Genomic DNA, 20,016 nt, shown 5'->3' on the forward strand with positions numbered 1-20,016 from the left:
CATCACTGGGTATGGAAGCTGACGGCAGCATTGCGCACATCGGTGGACGTCGGAAGGTGAAAATAGCACTTTTTTTTTTAATTATTTTTAACGTTATATCTTTTTACTATTGATGCTGCATAGGCAGCATCAATAGTAAAAAGTTGGTCCGAGATGGGTCGACATACTGGAACTGACTGGAGGAGAGTAGGGAGGGGCCAATTCGCGGCTGGACTAAGCCTGTCGCTGATTAGTCGCGGCCTACTGGCCGCAACCAATCAGCGAAGCGGGATTTCCCTTTACAGAAGTTAGTTACAGACAAACAGACAGAAGTACCCTTTGGACAATCTACTATATAATTGTCTAAGGGTCACTTCTGTCTTTTTGTCTGTAACGGAAATCCCAAGTCGCTGATTGGTAGCTGCAAAACGACCACGATCAATCAGCGACGGGCACAGTCCGGCGGCAAAATGGCCGCTCCTTACTCCCTGCAGTCAGTGCCTGGCGCCCGTTCCATACTCCCCTCCAGTCAGCGCTCACAAAGGGTTAATGGCGGCGTTAACGGACCGCATTATGCTGCACTGTAATGCACTCAATGCAGCATCAATAGTAAAAAGATCTAATGTTAAAAATAATAAAAAACTATAAAATCATTATATACAGTACTTACCCTCCGTTGGCCCCCCGGATCCAGCCGAGGCCTTTCCCGCTCCTCGCGACCCTCCGGTGACCGGTCAATGCATTGCGGTCTCATGAGATGATGACGTAGCGGTCTTGCGAGACCGCCAAGTCATCATCTTGTGAGACCACAATGCATTCTCGGGATCGGAGCGTCGTGAGGAGAATCAGTAAACACCTCGGCTGGATCCAGGGGGCCGACGGAAGGTGAGTATATAATTTTTTTTTATTTTAATTATTTTTTTTTAACAGGGATATGGTGCCCATATTGCTATATGCTACGTGGGTTGTGTTAGATACTGCGTGGCTGTGGTATATACTACATCTGTGCTATATACTATGTGGGCTGTGTTATATACTACGTGGCTGTGGTATCTACTACATCGCTGTGCTATATACTACGTTGCCTGTGTTATATACTGCATGGGCAGTGTTATATACTACGTATCTGTGCTATATACTAGGTGGCTGTGCTATACACTACGTGGCTGTGCATTATTTTACATGGCTGTGCAATATATTACGTGGCTGGGCAATATACTACGTGTCTGTGCTATATACTACGTGACTGGGCAATATGCTACATGTCTGTGCTATATACTACGTGGCTGTCTGTGTTACGTGGGCTGTGCTATATACTATGTGGCTGCTATATACAAACATACATATTTAACAATACCCGATGCGTTAGAATCGGGCCACCATCTCATATATATATATATATATATATATATACATATACATATATACATATATATACATACATACACATACACACACACACACACACAGATAGATAGATAGATAGATATTTTTTTTTTGGACAACACTGAAGATCTGTCACTTTGATACAGTGTAAAATAGTTTGTATACAGTTTGTATCACAATGTAGATTTGGTGACTTCTTAATAACTTAATCTTAACACACAGCCATTAATGTCTAAACCGCTGGCAATAAAAGGGAGTACACCCCTAAATGAAAATGACCAAGTTTTGACAATTTCCCTATCTGGTGTCATGTGACTCAGTGTTATAACCAGGTCTAGGGTGTAAATCAGGAGCAGATGTGCAAAATTTGGCGTTATCGCTCTTACACTCTCATACGGGTCAGTGGAACTTCAACGTGGCTCCTGCTGATCCGGAGTTACCTCCTGTATTATACTCCAGAGCTGCACTCACTATTCTGCTGGTGCAGTCACTGTGTACATACATTACTGATCCTGAGTTACCTCCTGTATTATACTCCAGAGCTGCACTCACTATTCTGCTGGTACAGTCACTGTGTACATACATTATATTACTGATCCTGAGTTACATCCTGTATTATACCCCAGAGCTGCACTCACTATTCTGCTGGTGCAGTCACTGTGTACATACATTACATTACTGATCCGGAGTTACATCCTGTATTATACTCCAGAGCTGTACTCACTATTCTGCTTGTGCAGTCACTGTGTACATACATTACATTACTGATCCTGACTTACATCCTGTATTATACCCCAGAGCTGCACTCACTATTCTGCTGGTGCAGTCACGGTGTACATACATTACATTACTGATCCTGAGTTACCTCCTGTATTATCCTTCAGAGCTGCACTCACTATTCTGCTGGTGCAGTCACTGTGTACATACATTATATTACTGATCCTGAGTTACATCCTGTATTATACTCCAGAGCTGCACTCACTATTCTGCTTGTGCAGTCACGGTGTACATACATTACATTACTGATCCTGAGTTACATCCTGTATTATACCCCAGAGCTGCACTCACTATTCTGCTGATGCAGTCACTGTGTACATACATTACATTACTGATCCTGAGTCACCTCCTGTATTATACTCCAGAGCTGCACTCACTATTCTGCTGGTGCAGTCACTGTGTACAGACATTACTGATCCTGAGTTACCTCCTGTATTATACCCCAGAGCTGCACTCACTATTCTGCTGGTGCAGTCACGGTGTACATACATTACATTACTGATCCTGAGTTACATCCTGTATTATACCCCAGAGCTGCACTCACTATTCTGCTGGTGCAGTCACTCTGTACATACATTACATTACTGATCCTGAGTTACATCCTGTATTATACTCCAGAGCTGCACTCACTATTCTGCTGGAGCAGTCACTCTGTACATATATTACATTACTGATCCTGAGTTACATCCTGTATTATACTCCAGAGCTGCACTCACTATTCTGCTGGTGCAGTCACTGTGTACATACATTGCATTACTGATCCTGACTTACATCCTGTATTAAACCCCAGAGCTGCACTCACTATTCTGCTGGTGCAGTCACTGTGTACATACATTACATTACTGATCCTGAGTTACATCCTGTATTAAACCCCAGAGCTGCACTCACTATTCTGCTGGTGCAGTCACTGTGTACAGACATTACTGATCCTGAGTTACCTCCTGTATTATACCCCAGAACTGCACTCACTATTCTGCTGGTGCAGTCACTGTGTACATACATTATATTACTGATCCTGAGTTACATCCTGTATTATACCCCAGAGCTGCACTCACTATTCTGCTGGTGCAGTCACTGTGTACATACATTACATTACTGATCCTGAGTTACATCCTGTATTATACTCCAGAGCTGCACTCACTATTCTGCTGGTGCAGTCACTGTGTACATACATTATATTACTGATCCTGACTTACATCCTGTATTATACCCCAGAGCTGCACTCGCTATTCTGCTGGTGCAGTCACTGTGTAGAAACATTACTTTTGCTGCACCTATTCTGATCACATGCCAAAGCTGCAGTCATTTTTTTCCCTGTAGTCACAGTGTACATATATTACAAGGTGTGAGCTGTCCACCAGCCACTATTAGGCCTATGTTGCTTCCATCCACTGGCTGAATTGAAGGAAATTTCTTTGGTGTCAATGTTTCTCATTCATATACAGTCGTGGCAGAAAGTGTTGGCAACATTGAAATTGTTCCAGAAAACGAAGTATTTTTCCCAGAAAATAATTTTGATGTCAGATATCTTTTTATACATGTGTTTATTCCCTTTGGGTGTATTGGAACAATTCAAAGAAAAACAGAGGAAAAAATGGCAAGTTGGACATAATTTCAAACAAACCCCCAAAATAGTCCGGACAAAATTGTTGGCACCTTTACAAAATTGTGAGTAAAAAACTGTTCCAAGCATGTGATGCTCATTCACACCTGAAATCAGATAAAAATGGGAGAGGATGACTCGATCGCTGCATTGTATGTCTGTGTGTGCCTCAATAAGCAAGGAAAACAGAAAGAGAAGAGAACTGTCAGAGGACCAAAACTGCTGGAGAATATCAACAATCTGAAGGTTACACGTCCATCTCCAGAGCTTGATGATCTTTTAACCATTGTGTACAACATAATCAAGAAGATTACAGCTCATGGCACTGTAGCAAGTCTCCCTGGACATGGATGACAGAAAAAAGTTAATGAAAATTTGCAAAGTAGGATAGTCCGGATGGTGGAAAAGCAACCCTAATCAACTTCCAAAGAAATTAAAGCTGCCCTGCAGGCTCAGGGTGCATCAATGTCAGCTCTAATTTTTCATTTACATGTGAATTAAATGAAAAGCTATGGTAGAAAACCCAGCAGGGCCCCAATGCTAACACTCATAAAAAGCTAGACTGCAGTTTGTCAAAATGTACTTGAGGAACCAAAATCCTTTTGGGAAAGAGTCTTGTGGACAGATTAAACCAAGATAAAGGTTTTTGGTATATAAATCATTCTACTGTTTATTGAAAGAAGAATTAGAAAGTAACACAGTACCTACAGTCAGATATGGTGGAGGTTCAATAATGTTTTTGGATTGTTTTGCTGCCTCTGGCACTGGGTGCCTTGACTTTGTGCAGGGCATCATGAAATCTGAAGATTACCAAAAGATTTTGGTTGGCAATGTAAAGCCCTGGGTCAGAAAGCTGGGTTTGTGTCCTCCATCATGGGTCTTCCAGCAAGACAATGAGCCCAGACGTACTTCAAGAAGCACCCAGAAATGGATGGAAACAAAGAGCTGGAGAGATCTGAAGTGGCAATAAGTCAGGAGATAAATCCCATTGAACATCTGTAAAAAGATCTTCATATTTCTGTTGGGAATAGGTGCTTTCAAATATGAGAGACCGGGAGGTTTTTGCAATAGAAGAGTACTCTAAAATACCAGTTGAGAGATGCAAGAAGCTTGTTGATGGCTATAGAACGCAATTAATTGCAGCTATTTATTCCAAAAGGTGTGCGACCAAATGTTAAGTTGAGGGTTCCATTAATTTTGTCTAAAATTATGTCCACTTTGCCTTTTTTTCCTGTTTTTTTGTGTTGTTCCAATAGAGACAAAGGAAATTAACATGTGTATAAAAAACATGTGGTAACATTTCTCCTTGCGGAGAGTGACATGTCAAGCATGCCGAGGGGAGGAGACTATTAAGCCACCATGCTCCTCTGGTAAACATGCAAATTGTTTCTTCAGAGAGGAAGAGGACTAGAACTCTAGTGCCAGCTATAGGAAGCAGTGATCCTAACGGTCAATGTCGACTCTCCAAAGAGGCTCTTTTTTCCTGAAAAAACAAAAAACAAAAACCTGTCTGCATATAGCTTGAGAGAAGCTTTCCAGTGAGTTATCTTCCCTTACAGCTGGATTAACAGCTGCACAGCTCAGTACTGCAATACAGAGATGATAAAACTGCTAAATGACATTTGGTGACATCATGGTTATGTGACAATGATGTCACCAAAGGTCCTTTAACTGAGGGAGGCTAGAGGAACTGAAGAGGAGACAGGCTGTGCAGTCGGTGTATATACGAGTATATGCAGGGTGTGTGAAGACATGATTATATTTGAATAAATACTGTTTTTTGTTTTGTTCAAGAATAAATGAGGATTGTTGTTTATGGGGAAAAAAAATAAGAGATCCTCTGAATATAAGCCCTATCCCATATTTTGCAGCCAAAAATAATACAAGAGCCAGTCTTATTTTTGGAGAAACACAGCTACTATGCACACAAGTTGCATATAGGACATCTGCCCCTGATCAGCTATGTAATATTGAGAAGTGCTTGCTAGAAAATAAAAGAAAAAAACATCTGTAAAAAAAAAAACAGCTTTCAAACACTAAAAATATAAGATGGAAAAGTGCCTAGGTACAAGCCTGCGATTTCCAAACAGAGGCCGTCATCTATAATATGTGCGCCAAAAGATATTAACTTTAACCACTTCCATGTACAATGTTATTTTGTAATTATGCCTCCTGCACACCCCGAGAATGGTTCCTCCATAACCCTGCAGGGAATTGACAAGAGATCTTTGGTCAGCTGCCTGGAAAAACAGTAGCCAAAAGATGAAAACTTAAATTCAAACACATGTTAGTCAACATGTCCTACCCATTGTGCAGATCTGCAGACTGGAGCAGACATTCGGAAAAAATTACGGATGAACTGTTAACCCTCTGGAGAGATGAGAACCATATTACAGTGAGCAATGCGCTCTGCAGAACCGCTTAGCAATGCTGCCGGTGACGGAACAGCTCGCTGCAGCAAAACGTAGCATGAACTGTTCTGACCCCGGAAAGAAAAAACTAATAATCTGCCCGTGACACAGACACTAGAACCTGCCATTATTCGCACAAACATTGGGGGCTCCGTGCTGACTTGTGTGTCCTGGAAAGCATTCAGGGATTGGTTCTCCTGCAGATACCACACTCATCATTTTTATAGTCTATTTTTTGCAAAATAAACAATTACAAAATAAACAAAATTAATAAAGGGGATGGGAGAACTACAATACCCAGATAGATTAGCGAAATTAGGATTATTTAGTCTAGAAAAAAGACGACTGAGGGGCGATCTAATAACCATGTATAAGTATATAAGGGGACAATACAAATATCTCGCTGAGGATCTGTTTATACCAAGGAAGGTGACGGGCACAAGGGGGCATTCTTTGCGTCTGGAGGAGAGAAGGTTTTTCCACCAACATAGAAGAGGATTCTTTACTGTTAGGGCAGTGAGAATCTGGAATTGCTTGCCTGAGGAGGTGGTGATGGCGAACTCAGTCGCGGGGTTCAAGAGAGGCCTGGATGTCTTCCTGGAGCAGAACAATATTGTATCATACAATTATTAGGTTCTGTAGAAGGACGTAGATCTGGGGATTTATTATGATGGAATATAGGCTGAACTGGATGGACAAATGTCTTTTTTCGGCCTTACTAACTATGTTACTATGTTACAAAGTTTTTAGGACTTCAATATCGATTACTTATAATTGATTATCAGTACCGAATTACTTGGGGTTAAAATATACCACCCCTTCATTGATCAGCCCATTTAACCCCTTAACACCCGTCGATACGCCTTTTAACGGCGGCAGTTAAGGCCTCTTTCACATTTCCGTCGGTACAGGCTCATCGCTATGCGTCAGGCCGACATACCGACGCACGTTGTGAAATTATTGCACGATGTGGGCAACGGATGCAGTTTTTCGACGCATCCGCTGCCCATTCTGCAGGAGGGGGCGGAGTTTCAGCCGCGCATGCGCTGTCGAAAATGGCAGACGCGACGCACAAAAAAAGTTACATTGCACTTTTTTTGTGACGATGGTGCGCCAAAGCACGACGGATCCGTCGCACGACAGATGCGACATGTGGCAATCCGTCGCTAATACAAGTGTATGGGCAAAAAACGCATCCTGCGAGCACATTTTCAGGATCCGTTTTTTGCCCTAAACGACGGATTGCGACGCATTGCAAACGACGGAAGTGTGAAAGAGGCCTAAGGGTACTTATTCCTCAGCGCTGCTTTTTAACAGCACTGAGAAATAAGTGAATAGCGCCCCCCCCAGCGTTGGAAATAAATGGTGATCACATTAAAAAAAGCCGGATTTAAAATACATCCATTTCTCTCTCCTCTGATATGATCTGACATATTAGTGAGGAGAGAAATGGTAGGGTTAGATTTTTGTTAGGCAGGCAAATAAATAAATGGGCCGCAAAATATTTGCTCCAGCAAATGGAATGTGCCTCTGAAGTACAGTAGAGCAGTTTTCAGGCATGATGGCGACTCTTCCTCCACGGGATCCCACAGCTCGATGGTAGCTTCAGAGGCAGGACCAAGTACCGTAGTCCACCCACCGCTGTGGTATAATGACAGTTTATTTTCCCCTCAAATTCCCCCTTTGTCTGCAGCCCCTGTAATAAAATTAGATATCACCAATTTTACCTCCATTGATTTTTCTAAGTCCTACAACTCCTCACCCACCGAACAATCTTATATGCCCAACAATATACCTCCCAAAAAACCCACTGCCTTTCATTCCCATTCCTGGAGCCCCACAAATGTCCCCAAAATATTTTTTTGTGGCTTACCCTGAATATGGGATTGGTAAAGAAACCAACACTGCGCTCCTACTGGGCAACAAAAGCTGTCCACAGCACCCCTGTATTTGCAGCTGCAATGTCCAGAGTTCGTATGAAGCCCTAATGAGATTCCTCCACTTCAGCGATAATTCCCAAGCCCCCCAGAACTGACCACCACTATGATTGGTTAAACAAATTGAGACCCCTAATTTCCCTCCTACAACAGGAAAGATATATATCTTTGTACCATGTTAGCCAGTAGATAGAAAATTATCTAGATGTGAGAGTCCTCAGTGGTTGATACCTTTTAATGGCGAACTGAAAAGATGGTAACAAATTGCAGCTTTCGAGACTACACAGGTCTCTTCATCAGGCAAAGACTAAAGCAAATTCTGAAGAATCACAAATTTATGCACAACACAGCCCAGAGAGAAAGAAGGCAATATATAAGACAAGTGACGTGAAGCAGAATTATGATTATATGAGAGGGATAGACTTAGATATTAGACCAGTTCATAGATAAGGAAGGCTTAATGTTTTATGGCCCTCTGAATGGGTCTGGTTCCATGTTGTGATGCCCCCAGAAGGTCTGAAGAGCAAATTCCTTAATTGATGTAAAAAGACATAAATCCATGCGAAACATTCATTCCTGCACTGAGTGTGTTAAAGGTCCTCATGAGTTTATTCTCACAGACTGTTCAATCTTTCTGAGATTTGAAATTACCTTTTAAAACAAGTAATTTCATGTCCATGATGCCATGACCTGTATTGCCACAGGTAGATCCATTCTTTTTTCTCTTATTGTGTGGCGATGAGAGTTCATCCTTGTTCTCAGTTTCTGCCCTGTCTCCCCCACATACAGACCCCCAGTTGGACATTTAGTACAAATAATTAGGTACACCACATTAGAAGTGACGCAGCTGAAAGTACCTGGTATCTTCTAGTCCTGATGTGAGTTGTGATCTTTATCTTGTCCGTGGTCATTATAAATGGACAGGTTTTAAATTTTTTCTGGTTGCAAGGAAGGGTTCCTGCAGCTGTTTGAGAGGACTGGCAGCTTCTGACAATGCTTCTTAGATTTGGGGGCTGCCTAAAACACAGTAATGGGGCGTCTGGAAAAATGGACTGTAGTCGGGCATCTTTTTGTAGTAAAGGTTGTAATTTCCGTGCAGCTCCCCTTAGCACCTCCAGATTTGAATTGTAGGTGACGACTAGAGGCAGCCGATTATTTTCTTCTTTAGCTTTGTAATGTAGCAGGTGATTCCTTGATATTCTAGTTGCTCTTGCAATTTGGTTTTCAGTTGTTCTTGGATGGTAGCCCTGATTTAAAAAAAGTTTTTTTGAGGCGACCAAGGTCTTTGTCTCTATCCATGGGGTTCGAACATATACGATTGTATCTGATGGCTTGGCTGTAGACATTAGAGTTTATGTGTTTTGGATGGAAACTGTCCCATTTAAGGTATGTTGGACGGTCCGTTGGCTTCTGATACAGGGATGTCTCTATTTCATTGTTCTGCAGCTTAATGATGGTGTCCAAAAAGTTAATTTCAGTGCTGGAGTAGTTGAGTGTTAAGTTGATGGTGTGATGAAATTGATTAAACTGTTCATGGAACGTCTTTAGCTGCGGCTCAGACTCCGTCCAGATGATTAAAATGTCATCAATGTAGCGGTAGTACGCCAGAGGCCTGATGGGACATGAGGACAAAAATTCGCTTTCAAGCTTGGCCATGAAAAGATTTGCATACTGTGGGGCCACTTTACTTCCCATAGCAAGTGATTTGTCAGAATTTGCTTTAGTCGTTGCCTGATGAAGGGACCTGCGTAGTCTCGAAAGCTGCAATTTGTTACCATCCTTTCAGTTAGCCATTAAAAGGTATCAACCACTGAGGACTCTCACATCTAAATAATTTTCCTCCTACAACATTAATTTCTAAATTCCTGTACCCCAGATCAAAATGTGGCAGTCGACGAATCCTTGATAAGTTACAAGGCCCGTCTGTCATTCCACCATTTTATCCCCTCCAAGCGAGTCAAATACGGCGTCAAACTGTATAAAACATGTGAGAGCACATCAGGGTACTCTACCACCTTCCTAATATATGAAGGTAGGGATCACCAAATCAACCACCCAAACTGCTCCCAGACAACTGGCATCCAATGCAAAATTGCCTGGGAGATAATGACACCCTTTCTCCATGAAGGGTACCACGTCTACACAGATGATTACTACACGAGCATCCCCCTATAAAAATCACTCCACTCTGCAAATACAGGGGCCTGTGGGTAAGTCAGGAAAAACCGAGTGGGGTTTCCGTCACAGTTGGTGTCCAGACATTTGGAGAAGGGGACGTCATTCTCACTCGCAAGTGACCAACTTCTTGCAATGAAGTGGAAAGACAGGAAGGACATCTACATGCTGATCACACTGCATGCGGACACCACTGTGACGGTCAGAGACAGGGGAGCCACTGGGACAAACAAAAACCAATCTGTGTCACAGATTACAACAAATTTATAGGTGGCGTTGACCTGTCAGACCAGGTTCTGCAACTATAACTGGTGAAGCAGAAGACCAGGGCCTGGTACAAAAAGGTGGCAATCTACCTCATCCAAATTGCTACATACAACAGGTTTGTCCTATACAAAAAATCTCAAGGACCGCTAACTTTCCTACAGTTCCAGGAAAAAAATTGTTGAGGATCTCATATTTGAGTCGATGGCACAGGGAAAAGCCTTCGAGTCTGAGGATGTCCGGAGACTTGCAGAGCGCCATGTTCCTTGCCCTGTCCCTGTTACTCCCACCCAAAAGTACCCCCATAAAAGAAGCCGGGTTTGTAGGAAGCATGGTAGACAGAATGAGTCCTGGTACTATTACCCCAAGTACCCATCACAACCAGGCCTTTGTATCTTCCCCTGTTTTGAGACCTTCCACACATCTTACAATTATTAGGGTTTTTTCTTTTAATTATTTATATTTTCTGCTTAGTGGACCCCAGTAGAGTAATTTTTATGGAACAAATATTGAAGAGAATATTTTCATCAGTAAATCCCATTTAACAATTCCAGGACTTGATCAATCACTTACCAAACTAATATTAAGACAAATTCTCATCCACGTACCCACGTCTGTACACTCCAGAGTGTGGACCCCACAAATGTTCTAGAAAAGTCAGGTCATCTGAAAATTCTAGGACACAAACATTTCTGACCATTTATTATTATTATTATTATTATACATTTTTATAGCGCCATTTATTCCATGGCGCTTTACATGTGAATACGGGCAAATATAGACAAATACATTAAACATGAGCAGATAACAAGGCACACGAGTACATAAGGAGGGAGGACCCTGCCCGCGAGGGCTCACAGTCTGCAGGGGGTGGGTGAGGATACACTAGGAGAGGGAAGAGCTGGCTGTACGGCTGTTCAGTAGGTTGAGGATCACTGCAGGCTGTAGGCTTGTCGGAAGAGATGAGTCTTCAGGTTCTTTTTGAATGTTTCTATGGTAGGCGCAAGTCTGATGTGTTGGGGTAGAGAGTTCCAGAGTATGGGGGAAGCACGGGAGAAGTCTTGGATGCGGTTATGGGAAGAAGAGATGAGAGGGGAGTAGAGAAGGAGGTCTTGGGAGGATCGGAGGTTGCGTGTAGGTAGGTACCGGGAGACCATGTCACAGATGTATGGAGGAGACAGGTTGTGGATGGCTTTGTATGTCAGTGTGAGGGTTTTGAACTGGAGTCTCTGGGCGATAGGAAGCCAGTGAAGGGCTTGACACAGGGGAGAGGCTGGGGAATAGCGGGGGGACAGGTGGATTAGTCGGGCAGCAGAGTGTAGGATGGATTGGAGTGGTGCCAGAGTGCTAGAGGGGAGTCCAGAGAGTAGGAGGTTGCAGTAGTCGAGGCGGGAGATGATAAGGGCATGCACTAGCGTTTTTGCAGTGTTGCGGTCAAGGAAAGCACGGATCCGGGAAATATTTTTGAGTTTGAGACGACAGGAGGAGGCAAGGGCTTGGATATGTGGCTTGAAAGAGAGGGCAGAGTCGAGGATCACCCCGAGGCACCGGGCGTGTGGGACTGGGGATAGTGAGCAGCCGTTGACATTGATGGATAGGTCTGGTGGAGGGGTAGAGTGAGATGGGGGAAAGATGATGAATTCTGTTTTGTCCATGTTCAGTTGTAGAAAGCGAGCAGAAAAGAAGGCTGAAATGGCAGACAGACAGTGCGGGATTTTGGTAAGCAAGGAGGAGAGGTCAGGTCCGGAGAGGTAGATCTGCGTGTCGTCAGCGTAGAGATGGTACTGCATACCGTGGGATTCTATGAGCTGTCCCAGGCCGAAAGTGTAGATGGAGAAGAGTAGGGGTCCTAGAACAGAGCCTTGAGGAACACCGACTGACAAGGGGCGAAGTGAGGAGGTGGTGTGGGGGAGGGAGACACTGAATGTTCGGTCTGTCAGATATGACGAGATCCAGGAAAGGGCCAAGTCTGTGATGCCAAGGGATGAGAGGATTTGTAGCAAAAGGGAGTGATCTACAGTGTCAAAGGCAGAAGACAAGTCCAGGAGAAGGAGGACAGAGTAGTGTCGCTTGCTCCTGGCAGTTAGTAGGTCATTGGTGACTTTAGTTAGGGCAGTTTCAGTTGAGTGATGGGAACTGAAGCCTGATTGTAACCGATCAAAGAGGGAGCAGGAGGAGAAGTGGGAGGACAGTTCAAGATGGACGTGTTGCTCCAGCAATTTGGAGGCATAAGGGAGAAGAGATATTGGGCGATAGCTAGACACAGAGGATGGGTCGAGGGAGGGCTTTTTGAGGATGGGTGTGATCTTGGCATGCTTGAAGGATGAGGGAAAGACACCTGTTGTGAGTGAGAGGTTGAAGAGGTGCTTTAGGGTTGGGATGAAGACCGTGGAAAGGTTAGGGATGAGGTGGGATGGGAGCGGGTCAAGCGTGCAGGTGGTGAGGTGTGATCTTGACAGGAGGGTGGAGAGCTGATCTTCTGTCATGGTGGAGAAGCTGGTTTTGGAGGAGCAGGGTTGAGCAGCTAAGAGGGGCAGTGGGCGCTGTGGGCCAAAGCTTTCTCTGATCGTATCGATCTTCTGTTTAAAGAAAGAGGCGAAGTCATCAGCAGAAATGAGGGGGGAGGGAGGAGGTGCGGGGGGACGGAGTAGAGAATTGAAAGTGTTGAAAAGCTGTTTAGGGTTGTGGGACAGGGAGGATATGAGGGATGACAAGTAAGTTTGTTTTGCGGCAGTGAGCGCAGACTTGAAGCTGGCGAGGGACTGCTTGTATGCAGTGAAGTGGTCGGCAGAGTGGGATCGCTTCCATCTCCGCTCAGCAATCCTGGAAGCCCGTCTCAATTCTTTGGTCAGGCTGGTCAGCCAGGGCTGCCTGTTAATTGTACGAGTTTTACTATGCATGAGTGGGGCGGCCGAATCGAGTGTTGTTGTTATTGTGGTGTTATAAAAAGTGGCAGCAGCGTCTGTGTCATGAAGGGAAGCTATGTCTGTGAGAGGGAGAAGGGACTCAGAGAGTGATTGTAAGTTGAGATGTTTGAGATTTCTGCGAGGGTGAGTGAGTTTGTGGAGTGGGGGTTGCACACTAGGAGAGGAGAGGGACGAGAATGTCAGTAGGTTGTGGTCAGACAGGGGGAGGGGTGTGTTAGTGAGGTTAGTAAGGGAGCAGAGGCGGGTGAAGATGAGGTCCAGCGTGTGGCCATCTTTGTGAGTGGCCTCAGAGGACCATTGAGTGAGGCCAAAGGAGGCAGTCAGTGATAAAAGTTTAGAGGTAGCTGAGGTGAAAGTGTCAATGGGGACATTGAAATCACCCATGATGATAGTGGGGATGTCAACAGAGAGGAAATGAAGTAGCCAGGTGGTGAAGTGGTCGAGAAAGGTGGAGATGGCTAGTTCTGGGGGGCGGTAGATGACAGCCAGCTGGAGGTTGGAGGGGGAATAGATGCGGACAGAGTGCACCTCAAACGAGGGAAGAGTAGTGGAGGGTGGTAGCGGGATTGGAGTAAAGGAGCAGGTGTCGGACAGGAGCAAGCCAACTCCTCCACCGCGTTTGTTGCTGGGGCGAGGGGTGTGAGAGAGGTGGAATCCGCCATAGGAGAGCGCAGCTGGAGAGGCCGAGTCAGAGGGGGTGAGCCAGGTTTCAGTGAGGCCGACTGACTTTGACTGTTTTTAAGCCTATGTTTTTCTGCACAAAACCTTTATTTAAAAAAAATAAATTTATTTTTATATAGCGCTAACATATTCCGCAGCGCTTTACAGTTTGCACACATTATCATCACTGTCCCTGATGGGACTCACAATTTGGGAGGAAACCGGAGTGCCCGGAGGAAACCCACGCAAACACAGAGAGAACATACAAACTCTTTGCAGATGTTGTCCTTGGTGGGATTAGAACCCAGGACTCCAGTGCTGCAAGGCTGCAGTGCTAACCACTGCGCCACCGTGCTGCCCCTATTACCATTTATATTACTTATATTTATGTTGGTGATACGGGCATGATCATTTTATTGGAGGATTTCTAAAAATGAGGAAGTTCCGTACTTATTTACCATGGGCTTTACTGTATGGCTCTTGCCGAACTTCTGGTACCAAGACAATACTTTACGGATTCTGTAGAGAATTTGTTACTTAGTGCATATAGCGGTTCCTACCTTGGCGGCGGGAGCTTGCTATGGTGTATCACGTCTATTGGCACATTCGTCTCTAATATAGGGATTGATGGAGCTAAATGGACGTTGTACGACCAGTCTCTGAAAGTGTCGGCCATTCTAGCCCTGCTGGTTTTCTTTCATCTTTGGAACACTCAGCTTTGACACATAGTTGACTGAATTTTCCTCCACATTTTGCCCTTCATTACAGTGCAGTTTATTCTTCCTGCTACAATATATGCAAATACAGGGAAACTGTTTTGTTAGCAAGACCAAGTTTTATAATCAGCCAATGTGTTTTTAGGAGCATGCCTCCCTCTGTGAGTAATAATTCCTGGAAGGATTTTCTTGCTTGCTCAATGTCTCTGTAAGCTTTGAATGGGTGCTGGAACTTGTTCAATTTTACCCTAAAGACAAAATGGTGTGCCATCTATTACTATAAGCAAGGCCGTGTGTCCAGTACTCACATTAGTGCCATATTGGATATATTTCTGAACACATAAAAACTAGTGCAATAAAATTTGTGGTGTTGTGTAGACACGGCGAGTCCCCCAGAGTCCTTTAACCGGAACCGCATGGACCAGGGATCGTCCCGTCTATCGCCCACTCTCCCGTTAATATATTGGCGCACTCAGGAAAAAATGGACCTCAGTTTGTTGTAACAAAAATTCCTATTAGCCATTAGAAAAATTTAAAAATTAGGGCTAAAACAACATTTTAGTGGTAAACATGTAATTTATTCTTTCTTCACCGCACAATGGTATAAAATTCTGTGAGGCACATGTGGTGTCAATATGATCACTGCACCCCTAGATGAATTCATTGGGGAGTGTAGTTTGTAAAATGAGTTCACATATGGGGGGTTTCTGTTCTGGCCCCTCAGGGGCTCTGCCAGTGTGACATGGCACCATCAATCCAAACCAGCAAAATCTGACCTCCAATATGGCCTCTCTTCTCTTTTGAGCTTTGCACTGTGCCTCAAAAGTAGTATTCCCCCACATATGGGGTATCAACGTACTCAGGAGAAATTGCACAACAAATAGTATGGTGCAATTTCTTCTGTTACCCTCATGAAAATGCAAAATGGTGTCACTTGTGGGGGGTTTCCATTGTGTAAGCACATCAGGGGCTCTCCAAACGGGACATGATGTCTGCTAATGATTCCAGAAAATTTTACATTCAAAAAGTCTAATGATGCTTCTTCTCTTCCGAGCCCTGCCGTGTGCCCAAACAATAGCTTTCTTCCTCATATGCGGTATCAATGTAGTCACGAGAAATTGCACAACTAATTGTGTGATGCAATCTCTCCTATTACCCTTATGAAAATGCAAAATTTGGGGCTAACATTTTTGTGGGGAAAAAGTGATTTTATTATTTTCACGTCTCAACGTTATAAACTTCTTTGAAGCACCTGGGGGTTCAAGGTGCTTGCCACATTCAAATACATTCCTTGAGGGGTCTAGTTTTCAACATGCGGACACTTGTGGGGGCTCTCCAAATGGGACACAATGCTGGCTAATGATTCCAGCAAATTTTACATTCAAAAAGTCAAATGACTCTCCTTCCCTTCTGAGCCCAAATAGTAGCTTTCCTCCAAATATGGGGTATCGGTGTACTCAGGAGAATTTGCACTACAAATTGTATGGTGCAATTTATCCTGTTACTCTTATGAAAATGAAACATTTGGGACTAAAAGAATACTTGTGGGGAAAATATGTGTTTTGTTTTGAATTTTTGCAGCTCTACAAACTTCTGTGAAGCACCTGATGAGGGTTCAATGTGCTCACCACATATCTAGATCAGCTCCCAAAGGGGTCTAGTTTCCAAAATGTCACTTGTGGGGGATATGCACTGTTTCGGCACATAAGAGGCTCTCGAAATGCGACATGGCATATGCCAATTGTTGCAGCAAATTTTGCATTCAAAAGGTCAAACAGCACTACTTCCCTTCCGAGCCCTGCCGTGCGCCCAAATAGTGGTTTCTTTCTCATTTGGGTATCGGCATGCTAGGAGAATTTACACAACAAATTCTGGGGTCCATTTTTTTCCTGTTACCCTTGTCCAAATAAAAAATTGGATCTGAACTAATTTTTTTATGATTTTTTTCCACATTCCAAAAATTCCTGTGCAGCACCTGAAGGGTTAATAAACTTCTTGAATGTAGTTTTGAGCACCTAGAGGGGTGCAGTTTTTAGAATGGTGTCACTTTTGGGTATTTCCTGGTATATTGACCCCCTCAAAGTGACTTCGAATGTGATGTGTTCCCTAAAAAAAAAAAAACGGTTTTGTAAATTTTGTTGAAAAAATTAAAAATTGATGGTAAAATTTTAACTCTTATAACGTCCTAACCAAAAAAGTATTGGTTGCAAAATTGTGCTGATGTAAAGTAGATACGTGGGAAATGTTATTGATTAACTATTTTGTGTGACATATCTCTGTGATATAAGAGCATGGAAATTCAAAGTTGGAAAATTGTGACATTTTCACCAAATTTCTGTTTTTTTCCCCCCACAAATAAACGCAAGTCATATTGAAGAAGTTTTACCACTATTATCATGAAGTACAATATGTCACAAAAAACAATATCAGAGTCACCAGGATCTGTTGAAGCATCCAGAGCTATAACCTCATAAAGCGACAGTGGCCAGAATTGTAAAGAATTGGGCCGGTCATTAACGTGCAAACCACCTCAGGGGGTAAAGGGGTTAATTCTTGCTTGAAGCAAACCTGTCAGGCTATTCATGCACTCAAACTGCAATCAGAGTTAATTACAGCTAGGTATATTATTCCCCAAAACGCTGAGTGTTTCAAAGAAAATATACTTTGCAGACCTGGCCAGTGACCATGCTCGTCAGTCCCCGATCAGCTCTTCTTAGCGCTGCGGTCACCTGTATCTAGCAGGGCTGAGAGGAGCTGGTTGGGGGCAGAGACAGAGGAACATGGTCTCCAGCTATGGTCCTCGGCTCTATCTCAAAAGTATTTTCTCTCTGAAAGCGCCAAAGTGTTTTTCAGAGAATATTATACCTAGCTGCAATCATGCAACCAGTTGTGATTCATGCTGCCAGGGGTTTGGGCAGTGCGAGTTAAAAAAAAATTAATCATAATTTTCGGCAGCAAATTGTCCTGTGTAACCAGTATGTGTGGCTGAGAACAACGACAGCCTGTGCGCACTAAACTTATCTAGATCAGCCCTCCTTAAGAAGTGGAGGTCACCCACCTTTATTGTACAATCTGTGTTTATACACGAAGCTCTGAGCAGGATTTTATCACTGGTCTCACAATGACAATTTCTTTGCTTCATCTCAGGGAATCTCCTGTCGACTGCAGTGTGAACAAATGCAGCAAACTGATCGGATCCGAGAACAATGGAATGACTTACAATAGCTATATGGATGAAAAAAACATTCCTCCACCCAACATGACCACCAACGAGAGGAGAGTCATTGTGCCAGCAGGTATCTCCACCTATTACGCTACTCACACCACCAGATCTAATAAACTCACAAGATACAGTATAGATTCCAGTGGAGGGGAGAGGTGTACTGTAGTAATAATTATCAGGACCTATTAGCTATGCGGACACACTGATGAAGTGGTGATGGGCCAACCTGCTCAGATAAGGTGTTATCGGAGTGCGCTCGGGTGCTAACCAAGTATCTTCACCATGCTCGAAACATATGTCCGAGTCCCCGCAGTTGCAGGTCTGGCAGATATTAGGCTGTTGAACTGGAACATATTTTTCAAGCACACTGGAGACACTCCGTTAGCACCCCAGTTTGCTCGGATAACACCTTATCTGCGCACGTTCACTCATTACTATTGATACTATCCCTGAAAGGAAAATGTACTTGTCTGTGTTACATCTTATGGGATTAGCTTGTTGAATGGGTTCACATGAAACTTGTTCTCATTCAGGACTATTTATAAAAATGGAGGCAGTTTGGTACAATGTAGCAGTTTTATGAGGTTTTTTTTGTCACATCAAGTTCAGAAATCCTTCAAAATAGTATCCTTCCACTTCCCCCTGCAGATCCCACCTTGTGGAGTCAGGACCATGTGCGGCAATGGCTAGACTGGGCGATCAAGGAGTATGGACTGATAGACATTGATTCATCCTTATTTCAGAATATGGATGGCAAGGATCTCTGTAAAATGACAAAGGAGGATTTCCAGAGGAGCACATCTCTCTACAACACAGAAGTTCTACTTTCTCATCTCAGCTACCTCAGGGAAAGTAAGTATCAGCTCAGCAATAGTGTGCTCAGGTGCTTTCTGTATAAATATGGAGCAGGAGTGATGTTACACACATACATACATATATATATATATATATATATATATAGACATTATATAGTGATGTCCCACAGCGACAAGGACCCTGCCTACTTATATAGTTATGTAGAAGGGGTCATATCTAAGAACAAGACTTTTCCAATGAAGCAGGAAATGTGCTTGCTCAACTACACACGTGGTCAAAATTGTTGGTCCCCCTCGTTTAATGACAGAAAAACCCACAATGGTCACAGAAATAACTTGAATCTGACAAAAGTAATAATAAATAAAAGATCTATGAAAATGAACAAATGAAAGTCAGACATTGCTTTTCAGCCATGCTTCCACAGAATTAAAAAAATAATAAATAAAACTCATGAAATAGGCCTGGACAGAAATGATGGGACCCTTAACTTAATATTTTGTTGCACAACCTTTTGAGGCAATCACTGCAATCAGAGGATTCCTCTACCTGTCAGTGAGACTTGTGCGCCTCTCAACAGGTACTTTTGCCCACTCCTCAAGAGCAAACTGCTCCAGTTGTCTCGTGTCTGAAGGTCGCCTTCTCCAGACGGCAGGTTTCAGCTCTTTCCAAAGATGCTCCATAGGATTTAGGTCAGGGCTGATAGAAGGCCACTTTAGAATAGTCCAATGTTTCCTCTTAGTCGTTCTTGGGTGTTTTTGGCTGTGTGTTTTGGGACATTATCCTGTTGCAAGACCCATGACCTGCGACAGACCAAGCTTTCTGACACTGGGCAGCACATTTCTCTCTAGAATCCCTTGATAGTCTTGAGATTTCATTGTACCCTGCACAGATTCTAGCCACCTTGTGCCAGATACAGCAAAGCAGCCCAGAACATAACAGAGCCTCCTCCATGATTCACAGTAGGGACAGTGTTCTTTTCTTGATATGCTTCATTTTTCCGTCTGTGAACATAGAGCTGATGTGCCTTGCCAAAAAGTTCCATTTTTGTCTCCTCTGTCCATAGGACATTCTCCCAGAAGCTTTGTGGCTTGTCAACATGTAGTTTGGCAAATTCCAGACTGGCTTTTGTATGATTATTTTTA

The 20,016-nt window shown here is 43.4% G+C and overlaps 1 protein-coding gene across 2 annotated transcripts in view; it reads left to right on the plus strand.

Moving 5' to 3' along the window:
- The window catches only part of FLI1 (Fli-1 proto-oncogene, ETS transcription factor), a 98,055-nt gene that overhangs the window by 40,448 nt on the left and 37,591 nt on the right, over positions 1 to 20,016 (plus strand). For both annotated transcript variants that reach the window (XM_069741062.1, XM_069741061.1), the window contains exons 3-4: positions 17,983 to 18,131; positions 18,707 to 18,910. In XM_069741062.1, coding sequence (XP_069597163.1) covers positions 17,983 to 18,131; positions 18,707 to 18,910 — 353 coding nt within the window. The remainder of the gene's footprint in view (positions 1 to 17,982; positions 18,132 to 18,706; positions 18,911 to 20,016) is intronic.

Source organism: Ranitomeya imitator, chromosome 10 (genome assembly GCF_032444005.1).
Source record: "Ranitomeya imitator isolate aRanImi1 chromosome 10, aRanImi1.pri, whole genome shotgun sequence".
In the NCBI taxonomy this organism is placed as follows: domain Eukaryota; kingdom Metazoa; phylum Chordata; class Amphibia; order Anura; family Dendrobatidae; genus Ranitomeya; species Ranitomeya imitator.